General features: G+C 41.3%; 1 protein-coding gene across 2 annotated transcripts in view; it reads right to left on the reverse strand.

Annotated features, from left to right (window-relative positions):
• Window positions 1-371: 371 nt before the first annotated feature.
• Window positions 372-25,508, reverse strand: part of cbfb (core-binding factor subunit beta) — a 35,173-nt gene continuing 10,036 nt past the window's right edge. The window contains exons 4-7 of one of the 2 annotated variants that reach the window (XM_083974023.1): window positions 9,979-10,095; window positions 9,237-9,332; window positions 7,826-7,891; window positions 714-791 (exon numbers count right to left, since the gene is read on the reverse strand). In XM_083974023.1, the coding sequence (XP_083830149.1) occupies window positions 7,862-7,891; window positions 9,237-9,332; window positions 9,979-10,095 (243 nt within the window). In that variant the 3' untranslated portion in view covers window positions 714-791; window positions 7,826-7,861. Of the gene's footprint in view, window positions 792-7,825; window positions 7,892-9,236; window positions 9,333-9,978; window positions 10,096-25,508 lie in introns of both variants that reach the window. The other variant, XM_083974022.1, reaches the window with a different exon arrangement.

Here is a 25,508-nt window from a genome sequence, read left to right on the forward strand (position 1 = left end):
TGTTTTTTTTCACAGACTGTCAACACCTCACTTTTGATGCATGCTCTACTGGTGATCCTGACCAATAAGCCCCGACCGTGACCCTGAGCCAAACAAAGATTCTGCATCTCTTCCTCCTCCCCTGTTAATAACATATTCACCTCCTCTCTCTCTCTCTGTCTCTGTTTCTATTTTCAACATCTCAACATCAATAGAAAATATACTTTTGGTACTTAAAACTACCCTGACGTATTAAATCCCCTCAGACCTGGACAAAAAATATACTTTTTCTCATCTTCTCTTGCTTCTTCCTGCAACTGCAATGATTCCATCTCTGGATGTGTCACATTTACGATATAATGCTAGATCAACGGCTCGTGCTCCTTCCTCTGTATCAAAATATATTTGAGTACTTTTTGCCCAGGTCTGTTGTGGCCACATCTCTTTTCTCTGGCTTTTTATTCACTTTCAATTCAATCAATTCAGGAGGTTTATTGTCGTCTACATTCAAATATTGCAAAAAAAAAAAAAGCCTGTTCAGAAATAACGATGAACAACTGGTCTACAACTGCAGTTTCGGTTTTTGATTTGTTTTTCCTCAGTTGACTGTGTTGAAAATGAATAGAGTGCCAGCCCTGGTTTTTTTTTTTTGCCTCTTCCTCTCTCCTCCTTATAATCATCATCGTTGTCATCCTCCTCCTCCTCCTTCTCCTCTTCTTCCTCCTCCTCTTCCTCCCTCCTCAGCGCATCTTGTGCTCCACATCAGCGTTGGCCATGTTTGAGCCAGGGCTGGGGTCCTGCTGTCGTCTGGACTGGGGAGAGAGAGAGATGGAAGGATGAAAGATGGACAGAGAAGAGAGGAAGGAAGAAAGAAAGAAATGGGAGGGAAAGCAGGAGAAGGACCAGAGGGAAAGATAAAATAAATTAAGTACAATTTAAAAATTAAGGTACAGAAGAGCTCCCCCTGATTTCTTGTGTTTATCTTATATAAATTATAAATAGTATCTTTTACATTCTCAGCATCAGTCGCATTTACCTGATTGTTATATTGATCAAAGAATACTTTAAACATAAAGTCTTTATGATAGCACATAAATCATTACTAATGCCTTATAACAGCCTTTAATGGTCGTTTTAGGAGTCTTTTAACATGTAGTTATTGATTTCTTTATTGTCTTTATGGCCGATTATCAGCTCATATATCAGAGCTCTCCTCCCGCCTGGTACCTGAACACAACTCGTGGACCTACGACAAGAACCTACTGGCTGTAAATGTTATTATAGGGTTGTGTCTTTGCTGTCAGGTCACCTGAGCTCCAGAAAATCATCTGTCTGAAGGGTTCAGGATAATCATGTTAATAAGATAGCTGATTACTGACACACAAGCTTGATTTAAGCTTGAATTATTCATCATTGTAACCAACTAAATGACAGATATTACTGTAACTGATGTGTGTAATAAACATGTGTTGAGAAATTAGGTCTATGTACAAGATGTTTTACATAAAGAGTTGAAATTGTTTATGTCCTGTCATGGGTTTTACGGCACATTTTTGCATGGGAAATGTTTGCAAGTCTGTCTGTAATACAAGTTTGTCTCTGTGTTCTGCAGTTTTAAAGAATTTAGGACATGATCTAACCTAATGAAACAATCTAATGACAGACAGAACTGATATTTTTTTCCAAGGCTATATAGCAAATAAATCATACCATGCTTCATAGCACCATTTATAACCGTGGACAAAATAAACTTAGACATGGCCTCATATCTGCTTACAGCAAGTCAACAGTGTGTTATAAGCCGTTAATCAGCCTGTTCATTAATATAATTGAGTGTAAGTGTTAATATTCTGTTTGTAAATGTCAAGATGAGTCAGAAAAGTGTCAAGTGGAGCCTAAATGTGAGAATAACGATGCACACTTGGTTCATGTGTTATTTTAGGACTGCAAGAAGTTGAAGTTGCAGTTCCCCTCGCTGCCACTAGAGGAAGCCAGAACGCTTTGTAACAAGTTCTGTGTGACTGTTTATACACTTATACTGATGATGATATTTTAGTCAAGGTGGCTGGCAGACAGACGGGCAGAGGGGCAGACAGACTGACAGACATATAAACTGGCAGACATACAGGCTGTCTGACACAGATAAACACAGACACACACACACACATGCACCGAGGGATCATTAGGTCATCATTAGAGGCCATCAGCATGACAAGACTTTTAAATATATTCCGTGACTGGGTATAGTGTGTATGTGTTTGTGAGCTCGTGGCATGAACCTGCTCCTGCTGTCGAAAAAAATACTTGTGGTTATATGTTTACACTTAAGTGAGAGCTGAGGGAATTTAGCAGGGGGTGGGAAGGTGTGGGGGGGTGGGATGGCAGAGGGAGGAGAGAGGGAGAGGGGGGAGAGAGGAGGTGAGAAAGTGTGGGCAGAGGTGAAGCAGAGAGCAGAGCAGACAGAGTTGCAGACAGAGATAGTAAAGGGGTTTGCTTAGTTCAACAGGAATGTAGTTTGTGTCATCTCAATGACTCACCATAATAGCAACATACACACAGTCACATGCACACAAACACACACACACACACACACACACACATACAGTATGTCATGCTACCATTTTGACTCCTCACAGCCAGACTGACTCCACTTTGTGTCTGTCTCCTGTAGCAAAGCTTTCTGCAGCTTTATCAAAACTGCTGCCATCAAATATTCATGCGTGGCTCAATTAACGCCACTTGATTTTTTTTTTTTTCCATATTTCAAAGCCGACTCACACCAACACAGTCACCAACACTTGATTGTTCATTACAGCACCATCTGTGCTTATACAAGGCCGTGACTGTGTGTTTGTGTGCTGCCAGTCTCCTCTGGGAATAAAGTTCATAATGGATGATTCTGCAGCAGAGCAGCTCACAGCCAACGTCGTGAGGCAGAAGGTAAGAATGTAGAGGAAGGCTGACGACGTGGTGAAGAATTTATAGTCTCATCATACTCATCATATCCCACCCACCCCCCCTTGAGGAGTTGGTGGAGACAAAAAACGGAGCTAAAAGATGAGAGGGAATACGGCCAGATTGACAGAAACACGTCTCCAAATGGACGGTGGTGTGTTGGTGTTGCTGCTATAGATGTTTAATTAAATAGCTGTGCTACAGCGACTTCGTATCTGTAATAGAAAAGTAATAGAAAAGAAGTGATAGAAGAGAATAAGAAGAGCTGAAAGTTTGATGCTGAACCTTCACTGTTTCTCCTGGACTGGTGAGTAAACAGCTCTTAAAGATAACACAACTCACAAAAGGCTCCTTTGTTTTCAGGGGCATCTCCAATTCATTTCATTCAATTTGTTCATTTAGTACTTTACAGGTCATTTTGCCTTTTTGACCACATTTTCCTGACCTCTACCATGGCAACGTTACTATCCTCAGAAACCTCTTTTTTTTTTTTTTTTACCAAGTGATTGTTGCCAAATTGATCATATTCAGAGGATCAGTGGGATTAATAACATTAACATGTGATGATTCACACCACTGTGGCTCTCTGCTGCGGGAACAATCTGTTCAGTTTCACTTCATTTTTTAAAAACTCAGACCACGTGCACCATCTCAATAATCTACATTATTCCCTACTAATTAAACACATAATCCAGGCGTCTTCAACGTTTTCCAGGCCAAGGACCCCTAAACTAATGGAGGGATGAAGAACTTACTTACTTTATATTATTATAAAATTGTGTATTAAATTAAACTGGGCCTAATACCATGTATAAACATACCCAAGATTCAAATACTAAGCTATTCAAACAATACACAGGTTCATATATTCATGTTTTTTATTTTAAAGATACAGTGAGTAGGGTGGCCGTGTCACTGTCATTTATAACAGACCTTCTTATATCAACAATGTCTGTCACTTGCATGATAATCACGCATACAAGCTACTCTAATTGATGTTTTTTATTTAAGCATAAATGTGGAAACAAAATTGTATAATGTCTATGGATATTCTCATTCATCCAGGTCATCGTTCTTTTCTGGGCAAATTGAATCGTAGGCAACTGGACTTGTATTTGTCTGGGATTCAATTTGCCCAGAAAAAAAAAAAAAATTGTATAATCAACCAAAAATTTCATGACCCCCCCCTGCAATACTTCTGCGGACCCCTTAGGGGTCACAGACCCCCTGTTGAAGACCTCTGACATAATCTATTTGTCAAATGCTAGTTCTCCTGTTTACAGTATTACAGTAATTAGATGTTCAATCAAGATTTTAAATGTAATCAAACCAATCCTATTTGCAGCAAAGTGACTGTGGACACAGCTTTAAGTAGTGCCGGTCATTGTAGAAGGGAGTGGTCTTCGCTAATCATCAGGGCAGGAGGAGGAGGAGGAGGAGGAGGAGGAGGAGGAGGAGGAGGAGGAGGAGGAGGAGGAAGAGGAGAGCTCTCTGTATTGATCCACACACAGATGGAAGCTCGCTCGGCCACTATAGGCTGCTTCACCACAACTCAATACTGGAGCAGTGTGTGTGTGTGTGTGTGTAGTGAAGTAGATTTGCTGTATCTGCGATTTGGTGCATATATGTGCCTGTACGGTATTTGAATGTCTGTGAATGTGTGTGCGTGTTTGTGTGTGCGTGTGTGTGTGTATAAGTCAAAGCAGGGGGTCTGATGGCAATCAATACTAATGATATATTAATGCTTTCAGTGCGAGCTCATCATTCACCACCAAATCTCTTTTTGCTGAGCACTCGGGAGGTTGTGCATGTGTGTGTGTTTGCGTGTGCGAGAGTGTGTGTGGTGGAGTTAAAACACGCATTTCTTCTCAATCTATTGCTTTTCCATCCATCACTCTGACAGCTACCTTCTGACCTTGAATGACTGGATATCGCTGCATCTGGATGAAAAATGTTGTATCTGCCAGAATGACAAGGCCTCAGCAGCTGAGAGGGGAAACGACGTCTTTATATTCAGCGAGCGCCCACATGCTGAGCTTTATTAGAGGGAAACCTACACAACTCAATAAACATCAGCGCCATAATTTCCCTCTGCAGCATTTTTTTTTATAAAATATGATTCTTATTGATCATATAGCAATGGTGATCATAGGGATACTACAGTACAGCTACTGTTAAGCTCCAGAGGATTTCTTCCTCTTCTGAGTTAGAGGTCTATAGTTTAAATATTGTTATATGGATGATTTGTTCAGGTGTTAAATATAAATTATACTGGATTATTACCTTCTGTCTTCTATATCTGATAAACAGTGGAGTTTAACTGCGGCTTTAAATTACACAGAGAGAGAGGGAGAGAGAGATAACTAGATCGCCAGCTAACGAGATAAAGAGAGTTGTAGAGAAAGAGAGAGGAGGAGAAGAGGAGAGGTGGAGTTCAGACCACAGATATGCTGACGCTGTGTCTCTACAGCTATTCGGCAACGTTCATCAGTCACACCCAAAAAAAAAAAAACACATCTCAGAGCAGATCTCTGGATTCATACTGTGATTTCTGCTTCTGTCAATCTGAACTCTAAAAATGCGTTTTAAAAAACACATTTGACTTTTCTAATCATCTGAGGTATTTCTCTCCAAGGCATTTTTATTTCATATATTTGAACATACAATGAATTGACAGTCCCCAGTTTATGAATGAAAGACAACAGCCTGAAAAGGGCCGGGATTCAAGTACATACTTTTAAAATTTATGATGCATTTTTATGATGCATTTATAAAGATATTTTTATGTTCTTTTTTAATTTATGAACATCTGGCTTTTGGAGTCCTAACCAGTATGACAAGAATAAATCAGTCATAACCCCAAAATCCTGAAAGAGATCGATGTTTGGTTGGAGTAAAAACCTTTAAATAGCTGACGTCTGGGGAGAACTGCTCTAAACTCGCACATTTCGAACATGAAATACTGTAAGTAGAGCTTCCTTTGAAATACTGATTGATTTAACTTTACTCCTTAGCATTTAATCTCATTATTCACAAAACTGCATTCAGAGGAAAGAAGAGAGTGCAAACTTTGCTCGTGACTCACTTTATAGACCATATTGGTGGAGGGAGAGAAAAGGCTTTCAGAGAAAGTTGGCCTCTTTAAATTGTAGTTAAAACAATAAAGAGGCACCTGTGTTAAAATGGCCTGTGAATTCATTAGCAATAAAAAAAAAAGACCCTAAACAGGATTCATTGATTAAAATGCTAAAACTTTCAACTGGAGTCTTTTGTAGTGTGAGGTAAAGGTTTTGAGACTCCAGGAATCACTACAGCTGCAAAAATACGACTTGTTGCCTTCATATTCCTGCCTGCGTACAGATTAAACAATCCATATATCTATAATTTGTTAATTAAAGTGAACTTCTCATCTCTCATCTAGGCTAATGTAAAGGCTCTTTCTTCACTTAAAGGTTCTGTTGGTGTGATTTTACACAATAACACCACAGCAAACAAATATTTTCTATGTAAACACATCAAGTGAAGTAATGTCACCCACATCCCTCTGTATGTGCTGTGATCTGGATTTCTCAGAGCTTTATTTTTGGTATCTGGGACGGCGGCACACATACATGTCAGCACATGTATGTGTGTTTATTAGTGTACATATTTTAGTCCCTGCTGTTAAACTGTCTCGCCTCCCAATGTTGATTAACACAGACACAGATACAGCCCAGTACAGTACAGTACAGTACCGTACAGTACAGTATAGCACAGTGTTGAGGGGGGAAGTGGCTCAAAAAACATCAAAGTTTTATCAAAGCCTCCAATCTGAACACATAAAATCTACCTGCTAATGTGACATAACTATTGGTTTCCTAAAGATATTCACAGAAAACCAGCTGATTAATGTGCATGAGACAAATAACCTCTATCTTCAAATAGACAACATAATTATCCCTACGCACTCTTACAGTACAACAGCTGTGGGCGTATGTCTGCTTTTTCAAACATGTGCCGTGTACATTTTTCCTCATTCCTTCCAAATCTACCATTAATACTGCCTTCCTGTCTGCCCTTTGCACTAAATATTAATAACGGGTAACATAATAAGAAATTCAAGGGAAATCAGTGAAAGCAGCACTAAAGCAGCAATAAAAAAAGTGCCAAAGCACAGGCTAAAATTTCCTATAAACTCCCCGAGGGTGAAAGACCCAAAGGAAGCTTTTGTTCTTCGCTACCTTCCATCTGTCCACGCTTGTCTCTAATCTAAATAATATTTACTACCACATCGAATTAATTTTCACATACATGATAAATTCTGTTTTTTTTTGTGTGTGTTTTTTTAAGCATGGCGCTTATATTGATTCAGCGAGAGACACGAGGTTTTCTTTTTCCTCCGACAGCCTCGGGGAGGAAACATGAGATCAGTCAGATGAAAGACGACCTTCAATAAATGCCTCTCTTTCCTGTCTTTCTCTTCTCCTCTGTTTCTCTCCAAGTGCCTTTCTCCTATACTGCCTGGTTTCTGCAGAAGCATGCACCGCAAGTGTGTGTATGCATGTGTGTGGGTGTGTGTATATACAGTATGTGTGTGTGCAAATTGTGCAAGTTGGATATGACATTAAAATAGGCATTAAGATAAGCATGAGCAGATATAATACTCATTATATTCATTAGAAACGCATGCACAGTCATGAACATACAGTACACAGACACATGCACACGCATACTCACACATATACATACATGAACAAACAGCTGCCACATACACAAACACACAAAAGAAAAACACAACAAGAATGCACATTTATAAATTAAACAGGTGGACACACACTTACACACTTACACACACACAGGGTGGTTTAGTGCATGACAGTGTGATAGATGGTGAGAAGTGAAGGACACAGACCCTGTTCTTTTCTGCTGGCTGTCTGTCTGTGTGTCATCAGTCCCAGATTTTAGAAACCACAGGGTCCTAAAAAAATAAACAATTTTGGGGTTCATTCGTAGGGCGTCAACTTCGGAAGGATGCCACTGATCTCCCCAAAGCCTTTGGCGGGAAAGTGAGTTTGTCTCAAGTGATTATTTCCATTTCATTTGGGACAGTTACAGAAATTCAGACCTATGACAGGAGAATTTGTGAATCTAAATGATATGTTAGACGCTGCAAACAACACAAACGTATTCATTTATTAATCAGACGCAATTCATGAGCTGTTGTTAGGACAAATTGTGAGATAAATTTACATTTTGAGTATTTTCTTTCGTGTGAGTTAACTACTTTCCCTTCTGAGGCTTTTGGGACACCTGACACCACAACTGAACCAGTCATTCAATAGTTAATTAATATCAAATCAAGTCAAATTATCAGATTAGATTTATTATCATCAAACTGATCATGCACTAAACCTATCATTTCAAAAACTGTGAAAACGGTCTATTTTAAATAAGAAGTAACTGAAGCACACAATCACACGTCACACAAACCTAAAAGCCACTCCAAGCGCTAAGCAAAGAAAATCTAACTGGAAATTTGACTCTGTGGCTTTAATTAAGTCTCCTCTAAACACCAATCATCATATATTTTATAACTTAAGAGGCTATGGAAATTAACTGGATGAAAAATTTGACTTTTTACATTTAATAAGAGACAGTTCTCTTAGCAGCAGAGAAACGGTGAGTAAGCTGCACATGTGATGCTGAGTTCTTATGAACCAAAGATTGTAAAATTTCCAGTTAGGTTAAGTCTTAAGTCTTGCAAAGCCAGGCCCCCGAAAAAACTTTTTTTAATTTCACTTTGTCAAACAATTATAGACAAAACAAAGATCTGCATTTTACTGTCTGGGACACACGAGCTGAAGCGAAACTGAAACTAAAGCCTCGTGTGAATTATCCGTTCATTTCGCATTCTTGTTTTTACTGAGCTCCAGTGATGTCCCATGCAGCGAACTCAGGCTGGGTGTGTTTGATCCAACACTGAATCTCTTTCTCTCTCTCTCACTGTAGGGTGTGGTTTTCGTTTGAAGAAGAGGAGCAAGAGCACTTATGACTACACCCCATCAGTCAAAATAATTGTGGTCAGATGCACAACAGGCTTGAAGTGAAACAAAGCTCTTTAGTTTCACAGCTCGTTTCTTTCTTCATGTTTTTCCTCCTTCCCTTGCACCAAATTCTGAGTGCGTGCCACGGAAAACGTTTTAGTCTTGTCTGGCTTTGCAAGGCTGAGATAAGTCTAGTGAGGAAGCAGTTGGAGCTACACGGTCCAGCGACAGTCCCCATTGTGTTTGAGATAGCAGATAAGTGGATAAGTCCCCTCTCACCTCGAGGTCCTCTCTGTGTGATCGATCTCTGTCTTCAAAGTCTCTGGTTCTGCGTCGAGCCTCTTCAAAAGCCGCCTGGGCCAAAGCGTCCTCATGCTGCACAAACACACACATAAACACACACACATGAAAACAAGGAGTGAAAGAGAGTTGTTTTCCATCACAAAGAAGTAGGGATTTGATTTGATTTGATCAACTTTATTAATCCCAGAGGACAATTAATTGATCGTAAAGATTCCTAAATACCGCCACTTTCCGAAAAAAGATTATGTCGGAACCATATGGGCAGATGTGGCACCAAAGTAAAGGAAGATGCACGGATACTGGTCCATTTATCTAACGTAACACTGAATTGGTGGGAATTTAAATGTTAGCGTGTCATTTGTAATGTAAAAAAATGATTAAAATTAACTTAAACATTTGGTATAAATGACAATTAATGACTTAAATATTTCAAACACTGTCCCCGGGGGGATTAATAACTGGTCCTATATTAAGAGATTAGTAATGTAATTATATTTTGACTATATTTGATTTTACACATTCAAAGTCTTGTGAAATTTATTGATGCATAATAATCGCGATTATTTCTCTGACAATAATCGTACCAAGAAAATCTATAATCGTGACATCCCTACAAAGAAGTTGAGGACAGGACAGAAGTAATACAATTTCAAGATGAAGGTAAAATGAAAAGAGGAAGTGGATGTGGACATAGAAGACGCCTCAACATGTGTCACACCTGCGCCCTCTCCTCGTCGTACTCCAGGTATCCCATCCCGTCCAGCCTCTGTAGGTCGATCCAGCCTCTCCAGATCACGCACACGCCATTCAAGATCATAGGGGCCTTTAAATAGACCTGCAAAGACAGACAGGGACACAGAGAGAGAGGGAGGGAAGGAGGGAGGAAGAGAGAGAAAGAGAGATTAATGCCAGCAACAGTTCATTTGTACAACGTTTGAAAGTTTGCAATTAGTTGTGAGACTTAAGTAAAGTTAAAAATCCATCTTTGAGATGTTAAACTAATCTGGCAGCGTGTCATATTAAAAATAAATTAGACTAAAAACAAACCTAACCAATAAACAATCTGAAATCTGATGCCCTTTCTTAGAAACACACACAGGGATCCATTCAGTGTTTCTCATGACTCTGGTAACAGTACTGGCCGTACAGTGATCCTGCCCGAAGCGGCAGCAGCAGCTTTAACATGACCTGGAGTTTCACACAAAATTACACTTCTTAAATCAGAAACCGTCAGCGCGTTTTCTCCAGAATAATACAAAGCTCTGTGTTGGGCCTCCCCCTCCCTCCTGCCCCCGCTCTAACTGCTGTGAATAAGAAAAACCACCAACTACGTCAAAACGTCTCCTGCACAACGGAGCGTGTGGACTAGTAAATCTCTCTCTTTCTCTGTGTCTGTGTGTGTCGAGGTGCATTCACATACTGTACTGCAGCTATGTGCGCATGTGCACGCTCGTGTGAGGTTTGTGCATCTTTAAAATGTGCGTGCGTGTATGTGTGTATATGTGTTTGCTGGTTTTTGTCATTCTGGGTTATGGGTTATGGCCTCTGCCCCAGATCAGCTCGACCTTGTTCACACACCGGCACAACTCAAATCTGACTCTGATCTTTTTGCGTGCTCGGTGATGAGCTCATCCTGCTCTGCTTTGAAGCTCTTGTTGTACTTATTTATCTATTGAAAACAAATGTCATGTTGCCTCGGTCCTCATGTGTCTCCAGTTAAGTCTGATAATACGGACAAAAAGGTGCACGGACAACACGAGCAGACCGATACTAAGCCACCACCACCACCACCACCACTCGTCTTGTTTGACCTTGTGCCGAGTCTGTTTTGTCTGCGTGTGAATGAGAGAGAGCAGGAGGGGGGAAATAGACGTGATAATAAGGCCACTACAAGTGCTCACTCATATTCTATTAACAACTTTCTCTTCCTCATGCATGCACAAAGAGTCAGAGTCAGAGTCAGACGGACAGACAGACAGAGGAGGGTCAGTCAGGCTTTGTCTGCCTCTGCCTCTGCACTCCAGGTTATATTACACATGGCTCTGTGCCAGGAGGGGCTGCAGACTTTAACCACCAAATATGTGAGCGTGTGCATGTCTGTGTGTACAGCCGTGAGGTGAGGGAATGTGTACATCTGAGGAATCGCAGAACCGCTCCTCTGTTTGGATTTCTCCGCTGCTGGAGGTAAATCCACGCTGCTGCAACGTGGTGGAGCAAATTCAACTATTTCTCAACATTTGGCAGGAGCTCAAATTTTGTCAGGGGAGGTGGAGGGGGTGGAGGGGATCTTTTTTCCCGGTGTCATTTAAAGTGGATCTATTATGCTCATTTCCAGCTCTGTGTATTGTTTTGTTCTTTTTTTCTGAAATTCCTGGACTAGTTTTGCATTTTTTTTTTAAAGGCAATTGTTTATCAAACTGCCTGTTATGCAGCCCCTCATCTGATCTGCTGAGTTAGCTCCTCTGACGCCCGGTGAACATCTGTATGAGCCTGAAGAGTGCCCGCACACCCTCTTACTCCTCATCCTCTTCTAAATTACTGAGAAACTAGGAACTAAAACTAAGAAACACAACATGATATATAGGAAACGAGAACTTTGTATGTTCACACAATGAATCTTTAGTATGAGAACAGAGAACAGGATGTCTCTTTGTTCACAACCTAAACTGTCCGTAACTCCAGCAGCTGTTATAATTACTATAATATCAACAATGGATCACATGACTAGTTGTATTTAAAAAAGGCCTAAACTCAGCTTAGTGGAGTATTTTGGCATCTTTTAACTCAGTTTTTTTTTGGTTTTATAACCTGCAGATTCGCTGTTGACTCATTCGCCGCTCTGTCTCTACCACACAATCAATGAAGCTGAATCCTGCAGACAGTTCGTGATTGGTGCATTTAGCAGCTGAAGATCCAGATGTGGTGGAGTGGTGGAGACCAAACCAGAGCTAAAACAGAGCAGAGAGACTTTCATTTTCCAGCTTGACAGTTTCTCCTCTGTCATTTCTTCTGCTACCCGCCACCCACCCACCCACCCTAAATGAGCAATAAGCAGTTAAAGGTGGAGAGGTGTGGTGGGAAGAGGCAAACGTCTGTTTCTCTCTCTCTCTGCGTCTCGTAGCCGTCCTCTTTCCCACGACTCGACTCTCCAGGAGGAAGAGACGACCGACAGCGGGAGGCGGTGAATCAGGCCGTCTGTTTTTTTTCCCAGGGTAGAAAGTTTTTTAGGTGGTATTTTTGTCCGAGTAAACAAGCATTTAGGAATAAATTAACAAAATGAAACAGCTCTCTTACTCTCTCACACACACAGATGACTGGATTTTTCTGTGTGACACTGGGCGATTGCCACGTTCCTGCATTTTTTACTCAGGCTATTTTTGGGCAGCCTCTCACAGGGACCTCTTTTACCACAGCTACCCACAGTGCACCGGGGTAGCAGGGGAGAGACCGCACCCCAAGAGACTGTGGGTTTTATGTGTTTATTCGCATTAATGTTTTTTCTGGGGTGTGTGAGAGCGAAAGAGAGGGAGATGTGAGAGAAATGGGTTCCACATCTGTGAGGCTGCACATTGCTTTTAAAAGAAAGCTTCATTTGGCCTGATAGGGAAAACGTGTGTGTCTGTGTGTGTGTGAGGGGAAAATATGTAGAAATGGCCCAACCACAGACTTCCTCTGAGAGAGAACCATGTCAACCCCCACATCCATTTACCAAGACTCACACACACACACACACACACACACACACACACACACACACACACACACACACACACACACACACACACACACACACACACACACACACAGTGAATAAGAAAAGCAAGCATGGTAAACTGCAGTGGAAATTCAGACCTGCTTTAAAACTGAGTTTGGGTTGATATAAGTAATAACTTGCGTTGGTCCTCAGAGTCGACCACGCCTCACTGCGACGCTTTATATTGGTTTTTCCTTCATTCATCCATCCTACATATGTGTGTGTATGGTCGTGTGTGTGTAGTGTGTTGTGTGGTCTTACATCATTTCTGCATGTGGACGGTCACATGTTTGTCAGGTTGTGTGACAGACGTGATGAGAGAGTTGCAAAACATCACTTTTACAAATATAAAATATAAATATCTTTTCGAAATATCGACTCTCTTATCTATTGATAAGGTGAATGCCTATCAAACATGCCTCTTCATCCATAAGTTTATTAACAGGAAACAAGATCTGCCTATTACTTTTCATCATGTCTTTATTCCGACTGCAGATATTCATTCCTATCAAACGTAGTAACAACAGCTTATTTTTACCGTCTTCCTGAACATCAAGTCATCAATTCAACATTACCAATAGAGGCCCCAAGCTCTGGACTGAATTAAACTTATCACTGAGGTCCATCTCCTCCCATTGCACTTTTAAAAAGAATCTGAAGGAAATTTACTTTCGTCAGGAAGGAACCAAATAATTATCTTTCCCTACTCACTCTTTAACTATATTTTCTCTGTCATTGTTCTGCTTTTGTCACATATTTTTTGCTGTTAGTTGTTTCAAGTACCTTAATTCCTGCTGCTATTGATCTTTTGTCTTTTGTGTAGCTCATGTATGTTGTCTGCTTGTCTCTTGTTTTGTCTTACTGAACCTTGTACAAGTTCACTAGGACTTCGTTTCCTCCTTGCGCAGCGTTATACACGCATTTTTTTGTGCAAAACAAATAAACCTAACCCTAAAAGGTACAAAAGTGAATGTTTGCATCTTTCCCTTTTGATCAAAACACACACACACGCTACTGTATGTGTTTTCTATAGTGTGTGTGTGTGGGGGGGGGAGAGAGAGAGAGAGAGAGAGAGAGAGAGAGAGAGAGAGAGAGAGAGAGAGAGAGAGAGAAAGTGTGTGTGTGTCTGTGTGTGTGTGTTGGCAGACAGTGTGTGACGCAGATCGAGAGGGATGTGTTGGCACGGTGCCGCTCATTCAGCCTGGTGCCAACCATCTAGTCAGCACAACTGCCCACTGACACACACACACACACACACTGACCAGTGCCCACGAGGTGTGTGAAGACAATGGGTAACAGTGTTTCAGCCTCGTGAATTGTGACAGTCTGTTTCTCCCACACACACACACACACACACACACACACACACACACACACACGCACACGCACACACGCACACACGCATGCACAAATAAACAACACAAAGATGTAAACATCGTTTTTGAATTCGCCTATTCATCTTTTTCTCTGTTTTATCTGTCTTTTTCTTAAAGGGATAGTTCAACATTTTGGCAAATTGGCCCATTGCCATAATCCCTATAGTCATAGCAGTAGGTTCGTTACCTTTATTTGTCGGTGCAAGCTATTTTTAGAACGGCGGAGCAGAGCCGTGAGCTGCTCAGAGCTACGCTATGGAGGCTAAGGGAATTTCTTGGTTTCTCTCATGAAAGTCATCAAATACACAATCCAACAACTCCAAAACGTTCTGGTGGACAAGTTGTGACCTGCACATTCACCACGCTGAGATAATAACAGAACGTTACGAGACAGAGTTGTTAGAGGCAAATTCATGCAAAACCACTGATGCGCGTTACCGTCAAAGGCAGTTTTTCGGCAAGCAGTCTCTGTATTTACCCCTTAAACAACTCTGTCAGGTCACAACTTGTCCACCAGAGCGTTTTGGAGTTGTTGGATTGTGTATTTGATGAGTTTGATGAGGGAAACCAAGAAATTCCCTTAGCCTCCGTAGCGTAGCTCTGAGCAGCTCACGGCTCTGCTCCGCCGTTCTAAAAACAGCTTGCACCGACAATTAAAGGTAACGAACCTACTGCTATGACTATAGGGATTATGGCGATGGGCCAATTTGCCAAAATGTTGAACTATCCCTTTAAATGTATGCAGAGTATATGCGTTATGCATTTCCATTATGTGTGTGCGCATGTGTGCGTGTCAGTCAGATAAAACATGAGCCGTTGTGTATATCTGGAAATCTGTGTGTGTGCATTATTCACACAATTAATGTCCATTAGTGTGTCTGACTCAGCAGCCAGTCATAGATGTCTGTCTTTCTTCTTCTTTCATTCTCTCTCTCTTCCTTCTCTTTGTCCTAATCGCACCAGACGCCGTCACTATGGCGATCATCCATCCATGATCTTCTCTCCAACGAGATCATAAAACACTTTCAAGGAGAAGAAGATAAAAACTACGTCACGAAAGCTGCCAGGACAATGAGCCGCACTCAACTGCATCTTACATTAATCATTGCTGATTCATGCTTCTTCCTTCCCACCACAGCACAGCACACACACTGAAACACACACAAACACACACAGCTACACAACGGCCCTTTCACTGCCAACAACAAAGACATAACAACACAAGTCAACGCTTCTTCCAGCATGGACCTCGTGTGAATGAAACGGACGTTGAAAGATGGGAGAGCAGCGACGGAAAAGAGAAAATCAAAGTATCAGCGACATAATACATTTGGTAGGACTGCGTCATATTGACACACCATCAGCTTTTTGAATGTTAGCAGTGCAATATATATGTCAAAGACAACAACACTTGAATTAGATAAGTGCACTGTAACAGCTTTAAATACATGAACACCATGTGAGTTGTTAATTTCATATTGGAGTATCTATCTATATATATGTGACTATATTGGAGGTTCTGGCTGAAAAGACCCTGAGATACTAAAAGGAGACACCACTGAGTAAATGCTGTGTTCATTTATTCATGGTATTTATTCACTGTATGTGATCATTGCATTTATTGTATTCAGTATATTTTATCCTATTCCAAAGCCTGACCAGGGACAAAGTCTGCAAATTAGCTGAAGCTAGATGTCTTGCATGCATCGCATTTTCCGTTTTTTGTGGCAATGTTGTATGTAAATAAACATTGCCACAAAAAACGGAAAATAAAAATAAATAAAATAAATAAATAAATGGTGGATAAATCAGATGGTAGATTGATTTTAAGTAACGTAGAAAAAGAGAGGGTTGCCCGCACACTCTTGCAGGAGGTCACAGTGATTTATTCAGCACAAACGTTTTCGAGATTGATTTTAAGTGTCATAGACAGATGTTAGAGAACCACTGGATACATAAAGGAAACTCAACGGTGCTCGTCAAGCTGCCAATTTACACTCACGATGTGATTCATCCTCCCAAAACGGCTTTCTATCAAAACTAACTTGTTTTGTTTTTTTAATAAAATGTGTTTATCTGTCAAGGCTCAAACTGTTTGTTTTAAAGTTGTTGTTGGTGAAAGGTATTTTATATTTAAAGCTTTTTAATGTCAAACTCAGACAAATAATAAAAAACTACTATGGAGAAAGTGATGTAAAGAGAGCGACAGACAAACAACTAGAGAAACAGACAGAGAGGGAAGTAAAGGAGACAATAAGAGAGGAGTGTGAAGCTATAATCAGTGTGTGTGTGTGTGTGTGTGTGTGTCAGGTGTGACAGCAGCAGGTGGAGATAAAGCACGTTACTGGCCTTCTGTTCCTAATCCCAGACTGAATACAGCCTAACGTCCTCTGGCCTATTGTCTGACACACTAACACACACACACACACACACACAGGCACTCACTCACACACACACAAACACACACCACCTGCCAGAGCAACGTAAGTATAATAGCACGGTACTCTCCAACTGCATGATCACTCTCTCTTCTTCGGCTTTCTTTCCCACCCTGTTATTATAGAGGCTGCAAAACAACACAGTGGGACACACATAAACACACTTACACAATACACACACACACGTCACATGACACCGACAGCCAAATGTGCACTGTGTTTGTTTTGCAATGTTCATTAAGTTATCTCAAACTGAACTGAGGGAAAACAAGTGCAAAAAGGTATCAAATATTCTTATATATTTATTTCATTAGACACAATGTTCAAAAATAAAATAAAAACTAAAAACTTTTCTTCTCTATTGTAACATAATTGATCACTGGCAGTTTGTGTAGCTCGTTATGGGAGTCAATGGACACACATGAGCTGCACTGTTCCTATGCAAAGTCTCTCTGCACTGCAGGACTCAAAGACCCAGAGCTTGGTCCCCGTGTTGTTCACAGGTTATGGAAATATTATGCAAATCCTGCAGACGGAGCTACAAGACGAGAGAGAGTGGAAATAAGTTCACAGTCAAACTATCTTCACTTCACAAATGATTTCGCTGAACCAATTATGAATATAATTTAGACCTGACGACACACAGTCAGTTCAACTTGCTGCTCGCTTTTTATGTGTTTATCCCCTCGTTGCTCATGAACTCTCTTGTTATTCTACGATTTATACGTTGTTTTTGTTTCCACTGGGATCAGCACTGTTGTCATCAAATGTGCGGAGAGAAGGGGGAAAATAATCATTGTGAAAAATAAAACTGGCCACATGTTCAAACAGCTGTAGTGTCTGTCAGTGCTGCTGCTTCGTAATCCCCCTTCGCTGGGTCGTTTTGTGCTGAGCTGGAGTTTGATTCCTTGTTGATACAGTTTGTGCTGCATTTTTTTTTTCCTGTTTTCCATTTTCTGTGTGAATTTTTCTTAAAATAGATTTTTTTTTTGACAAATGTCCATTTCTTACATGGGAATTTGTATTTCCCTGGGCTTTTGCTGGTTGCCTTGCAATGAGACAATAATTGTGCTCTTCCTGTTGCCTAATTTGTTTTGTCTGTATTTACTTGTGGTGGTCTATTACGAGCTCCGATGTATTAGGGCCATTTGTACCAGTGTCTATTTTCTCACATCATAAAGTCATAAATTAATGAGAAACAATTTGCAAAAAAAAAAAAAACATGTAAATTTGTGTTGCAGTGGAGGATCTCATCATGCTCTACTATTCAGCAATAAGGAAATACTTCAGCCCAGAGCCACGACGTCATCACGGAGCCTGATGTTTATACGCCGTCGTAACTCTCTGACTGTCGAGACTAATATAAAAAAAAATGTGCATGTTGATAGAAACAGTTGTATTGACAAGTTTTTGTCCAGCTCAGGGAAAAACTGTGGTTTTGGTATTTTAAAAAATCAATGTTTTATTTCCAAAATATTTGAATATCTAACCGAAACCAAAAAAAAAGAGGCTTCGAGCTGCTTAAATCTGACCAGAAAAACCAGCCGTCATCACGCTCCAGTTGTCTGAGGACGATAGAAACGCTGACACTGTAAACGTTCAATAAAAACTTCACTTCTCCTCGTCATATACTGTAAGACGTTATCATGGTGGTATTTCGTTTTCTTCAAAACAAATCTGATGTTTTAGCTGTATGAAAACTGTTAGATGGAGGCCAACAAGTCAATACATTTATTTTATTTTATTTTATTTTATTTGCCCTTTTGTTGAAGTCAATATGTCAAAATGAAAATGTCTCTCCTTATTCATACGGAGACAAATCAATAAAGAAAAAAATCACGTTTCTATCCTTAGCAACAGAAAAACGCACACACACACACAGGTGAGCTGCGTTACACACCTCTGCAGTTACTGGAAAAGAAGCACCAAGACAAGAAGAATGACGCTCACACACTCATGCAGGATTTAACACCAGACTGACCAACTCTGTAGTTTTCTGTCTGACCTGTCTGCATGCACACACACACACACATAGGAACGTACGCATGTACGCTCACACACACACCTCTCTACCATGTATGCACAAAGAGATTCAGTCAAATGATGCCAGCATTAAACACTGACACCCACAAAGAGCTTATAAATGGAGAATTATGTATGTTTGTGTGCTGCAATGCATGATGGGAGTGGGTGTGGTCCCATATCTAAGGCCTGGAGCTGGAAATATGATACTCAGTGGGAGGAGACGGACAATGTGTGTGTGTGTGTGCGTGTGCGCGTGTGTGTGTGCCATGCTTGTGTGTGTGTGTGTGCCTGAATAGGGAAGAGGTTTTGTGTAACGCAGAGCCTCGACTGTCTGTAAAGTTCACTTATACTCATTTAAATTTAAAAAGCTTCATCGCAATGTAGCGAACAATCACACATGGGTGGACAAGATGTTAAACACAACCCTGCGCGGGCACGCACACACTCACACACACACACACACACACACACTCACACAAACATAAACACACAGTCAGATGCAGGGCAGCAGTAGCAGAGGGAACCAATTAGTGGTCTGGCTTTGATGATGTCACTGACAAGTCACGCACTGATGGCACAGCTTCCGTTCAGAGGGAAACATAAAACCACACAGAGCGCACGACGTACACACACACACAGACACACACACTTGATGTTGATACGCCTGTGACAGGGGAGACTCCTCGAGGCTTAAAGCTGCCACCGATGACGACGGCGGCGGAGGCGACGGCGGAGGAGGCGACGTCTCAGTTTGATGTTCGTCTATAAAGCACCAGGAAGTTTCTCTCTTTCTTTCTTTCTTCAGGCTGAAACCCGAGAGGTTCAAACAGAAAAACCTGAACACACAGCTGAGCTTTTTTTTTTTTTTTTTTTTTTTTTGCAGACACTCAGTCATGTTGACTTTTTGTCGTGTTTAAACACTGCAGCTGAATGTGGTGCTTTCCAGTGACTGGACTGGACTGGAGCTACAGCTGTGGGAGGATTTGAACAGTCACCACATCACAATCTGTTACAGTCTGTAAACCAGGACACACTGCAGTCTGCATCGGGCTCTGGCCATGAGTGCTCATTTATTTATTTCATTTATTTATTTATTAATTTGAAAGGGACAATACACATTACAGTAATGAACATCAGTATGTGTATACAAATGTAAATGTGTCGGAGTTACAGTAGCAAGCCTGGCCTGCTAATTTACATCCGCAGTCCCTTGGCAGGTAATAAACAAACAGACAGAGGAATAAGAGGCAGAGTTAAGAAAAAATAAAAAATACGAGTTGAGTTGAACAGTGATTCACATCATATACACATTCATACGTATACATAAAGTGCAGTAAAGTCAGCATGAGTTCTATAAAGTGCCAGTTTTTCAATTGCAAGTGCAAGTTTAAATAGATAATGAATAAATAGATGGATCCAAATGTGACGGCCCTCTCCTGCCGCTTAGAGTGGACCAAGACATTGGAGATTTAGCAGCGGATATATAAGTCCCATACACACACACACAAAAGTTCTCACACACATGCATACAAGGACAATGTCCACAGTGCAATATAGAAAAATAAGGCAAGTGCAGTGCATGCATACATAACGTACTCATGTTCTGCAAACACTTTTAATCACAAAAGAGGAAAACTTTTAATTCAGCTTTTATCAAATTCAGCTTCAAAAATATGCATGAGTGATGTATTATACGTGTTTTATCGTGACAATCTAAAAAAAGCAGTGCGTTTGCTCTGGGTGTGGAGCTGCAGGGCTGCACAGGTACAATAAAAATATTGACACACTTCACTCAACAGCTGTGTCCACACATCTGCCACATTTTCATTCTTTGTATCGGCTCTGGGACCATAATGATATCTGATCGTATGGCAACAGAATAAACACGGTCGACGTCAGTGCGGGGGTGACGAAGCAGCTAGAGTGCAAAGAGCTGAGGAGTGACACAGCAAAACAGAGCGAACCACCAGACCAGACTCATCCGAGCTTCTGCTACGAGCGTCTCCTCCTCCACCGCAACTTGGTTGTCACTGGTTGCCATAATAAACCTGTTATTGTACCAAGTGTCGCTATAGTTACTACGAAAACAGTAATGCCTTGATTAGGTTCAGGCACAAAAACCATTTGGAAAAGATTGTGTTTTGGTTAAAAAAATAAAAATAGAAAGTACTTCCTCCACATTTGACGTCCGTTGCTGTCATGGTTACTATAATAACTCAAATAAAACCCGACTCATGCCTGTGTTTTACCGACCCATCCAACCTTGCACGCTCTTGCTCTTTATACTACGTCACCGCACCGCACGTCTTCCTCTGCTCCTGTCATAATTATCGTGACCACTAGGTGTCCCCTAGCAACAAAACGTAACTATGGGTCATCATCATAATAATCTGCTGCATAAAACAACAGGAGGACGGTCTCGACTCCTCAGACGACTCGTCACAACTCCAAACTTACTTTCTCTGTTAGTAAAGAACTTAAAGGAATAGTTCACCAAAAAATGAAATTCAGTCATTATTGACTCACCCTTCATGCTGATGAATACTCTGGAGTAGTCTTTTATTCCTCAAAGTGCATCTGGAGACCCGGGAGGCCGGTTCGTAGTCCAACGAAATCCTTATATGAGAGTCAATAGCGCCCGACACAAAAACGTCCATAAAACTACATAAAAACCTTGTAATCTTATAATATTCCTTTCGCAATCGAACGTGAGAGTGCGCCAAAGGCAAATTCAATACAGGACTGTTTAGGCTGTAAAAGTGTCCTAAATGACGTTGTTTCGAGTAAACTCTGGACTATATCCCTTCAGGACACTTGGATTGCAGTGGACGAGCAGTAAGGAGGAATATTACAAGGTTTTTGTGTAGTTTTATGAACTTTTTGTGTTGGGTGCTATTGACTCTCATATAAAGTTTTCGTTGGACTACGAACCGGCCTCCCGGGTCTCCAGATGCACTTTGAGGAATAAAAAACCCCGGAGTGAATTTCATTTTTTGGTGAACTATTCCTAGCAGAAGTGAGTGATATATTTGTGTTAATATAAGTCTTAAAGCAGCACTAAGGAACTTTTCAACCTTCATAAAATATTTTCATAACTTTTGTGATGATACATCGACTTACAACAAGTTGAATGACACCTCTGTCATGGCCTGAGGGGGTCTGTATCTCTTTCTCTGGCACTAAGCAGCTTTGAGGAGCATGGTAGGAACCCTGCTCTCACGCTAGTGTTCATGGGAAATGGAGTCTTCCTTCACTTTCACTTTTGCGAGTCACAACAAGGAGGGAACAGGCAAAACGGCACTTTAGCAATGGATTATGTTTGTGTTTTCACTTTGAAATGATCCACTGGAAACAGAAACTTAGTTTTGATGTCTTTTGTTAATTTTAATGCAGGATATTTACAGGGCTTCACGCTAGTGTTCATGGGAAATGGAGTCTTCCTTCAGGCAAAACACTACCGCTTTGGTCCACAGGCGCCGCCAAACTCAACCAAAACTGAAAGTTCTTTAGTACTGCTTTAAATAGTTATATCTTCCGACAGCAATCACTTACATAGAGTGTTTGGACTGAAACGCGGGTCTCTCAGTCCCTCTGCTCTGCTCTGAGCCGAAGAGAAAACATTTATCGTATCCTACAGTTTTTATCCAATGAGGAGAGAGAACGGCATGCAGGGCTGTGTGTGCAGCCAAGGAACGCCGTGAATGTGGCGACGTAGGGACGAGGACTGTTATGGTGCGTTCAAGGAAACTCGTAGACTCGTGTTTTTCCGTCCTGTGAAGTTGTATCAGTTCGATCTGGTACGAGTTCACCGGTCGGAAGTTACGAGTGGCCGTTATAGTGACTTTCACCGGTAAAACAGGTCGGAAAAACACGAGTGGGTTGCCTGGAACGCTACAAAGTTGTAAGTTGTGACTTGAAGCTGTAATTTACGATTTCAAAAGCCTGCCTGGAACGCAGCATTAGCGAAAACGACCGGATCACTCACTTCTGCTTTAACCCAAGATGTTTGACCCGACGGCTTAAATAAAATAAAATATCAAAGTCACAGCTTTATGTGCAGATGTTGAGTCTAATCAAGATGCATGTGCTCCACCAAAGTGATTAGGTACGTACAGTAAGCAGGTGTTAATTTCAGTTTATTCATTACTGAAAAACACAACATTGCAAACACCTACACACTGTACATACACCTCTGAGAATGAGTGAAGCTCTAGTCTACACATGTGTGTGCTCATGCTCTGGGTTTAATATGTGAGCTGCTCTCAGAGGGTCCACCCTCCTCAGTCATCTGCATCTCATTCCCCCTCCTCCTCCTCCACGACCACTAATCTCTTTTCTTCTCTTTCTGCTGCTTTTGACTCTTTTCTCTCTGTTTTGTTTACTGTTTACATGTTGGTGTGCTTTTGTGTGTTGTGTATGTGTGTGTATATAGACTTGCATATATCTGTGTGTAAGGCTAAGCAATCAGTCTGGCGCCACCACCTCATCAGCATGCAGGGCCAGCGTGCAAGCACACTTACTGTTGCACACCAGTACGCACACACTAACACACACACACAGAGTAGCTACCTACAGCGGTGGGACTTCCTGTGGCTTAAACCTTAACGTTATTAATATCATAACCTCGTCTAGAGTCACATCCTCAAATATGACTTCTCTACCGGCGGACCATCTGTATCGGAGACGATTTCCAAACCAAATCTCGAGCTATTTCAAGAGTGCGTTCACCGGTGAGAGACCAGTTTGCAGCCACAACCGTCGGCTCCATGACGGCTCCTTCACCTCGACACTCTGGTGTGAGGCTGTAATGGGAGCTTAATGAAAATCAGCAGCAGCGAGCAGCGACTGCTCCCGTTCATCACTTCAACATGTTTTACTCCAGCAGCACTCAAAGCTCAAGTGCACTTCATTTTTATTTGGATTCATCTTAAAAGCTGCGGCACAATCGGTGCAGCATCTGGAAAAAAAAGTGAAAGGCTCAGTGTAGATTTCTGTATAGTTTCAACCCCCGAAAACACTACCACACACACACACACACACACTGCAGGGATGTAGCACAGGACAGGACAGGAAGGAAAGAAAGACTAGTATCTGTTTTATCTGCAGGAGACACAAGAGGCATGGCCATGTGTTCACTTAAGGGAAACCACAAACAAAACAGGAAACGGTAGAACGAACGAATGAATGAACGAACGGCCGAATGAATGAAAGAAAGAAAGAGTGAAGGAAAGGGTGTTGTCAATATGGAGAAATGTAAATCTGTGATTTATCAAAACATTCATGAACATAAGTGAGTGAAAGGTTTTCCACCAAAGGAGCAACAAATGTGTGCGAACTACGGAAACCATAAGAATATCATTTTACAGGATAATAATAAAATGAATGCACCGAAGGAATCAGCGTGAAAATTATAGTTTTTCCTAATTTCACAACAAAAAAAGCAGCAAAAAAGCAAAAACATGTAGGTTATACGCTTTTATAACCACATTTTACATCCAATTATACTTCGTACCTATTCACCGCCTTTTGTTTGCTTGAACATCTCGGTGATTTTCATGCTTTTAAGCTGCAAAAAAAACCTTAAAACTTAAAAATGAATGAGCTGCAGCTACAGGTCTGTTGCCGCTGAGGCTTCTGGGAAATAAGTCAAGTCCAGGACAGGGTTAATGTTTGCTAGCACGTTAGCAGCTAGCACTAAAATTAACCTCCTCCACAGCTGGCTCCCATTAGGCTGCAACGACACTGAGAGCCTGTACTTCTACTCTCTTTCTCCCTCTGTGTCTCGAACACACACACACATGCACACAGAGACACACACAGGCAGACACACACACATTATATTTAGCCGCCAAGTTTAACCTGGCTGTGCTAGCCTTTTGGTTTGGCACAGTCTGTGTTTGGAAATGAAAGGCGGGAGAGAGGGGAGGAATGGAGGGGGCAGAGCGGATGGAGGGAGGATGGGAGCGAATGAAGGAAGAGAGGATGAAAGGAGGGAATGGAGGGGGAGATGTATGGTGAGAACGAGGATGTATGCAAAAAAAAAAAACCCATAAGGAATGGAAAGAAAGAGGAAGGGAGGGAGGGATGGATGGAGGAGAGAGAGAGACATGCAGTGTGGATGTTCATATAAAATCCCGCAAGAATAACAAACTGAGGAAAGAACAGGGAAGTCGAGCGAGAGAAAATATGGAGGGAAAAGTAATAAAAATAAAGAAAGAGAAGCAAAAACAGCAACCTGGTAGCTCGGCCTGAATCACAGATCAGGAGCTTTGCTTTCTCATCCCTCTCTCCGCCACTTCAATTCATCTTTTTTTCCCCAAGAAAATGAATTGTAGCCTAATTATTTCATTATTCACATTCATGTCTCCTGCTCCTTTGGTCATCAGCGTCTTTTATCTATGAGGAGAAATAGAGTTAATCAAAAATTAATTCCTTTTCTATTTTTCTTTAAGTATTTTTTTTGGGGGGGTTACACCTTTAATTGATAGGACTGTGGGGGGAGATAGAAAGAGGGAAATAACATGCAGCAAAGGGCCGCCGGGGGAATCGAACTGGGGGCTGCTGCAGCGAGGACTATAGCCTCTATACGACGCCCCAAAAATGAATTCCTTTTCTATTTTGCATGAAACAATTTGAGGTTCTGTGGCGTATAAAC

The sequence above is a fragment of the Trachurus trachurus genome, assembly GCF_905171665.1.
Source record: "Trachurus trachurus genome assembly, chromosome: 6".
In the NCBI taxonomy this organism is placed as follows: Eukaryota; Metazoa; Chordata; class Actinopteri; order Carangiformes; family Carangidae; genus Trachurus; species Trachurus trachurus.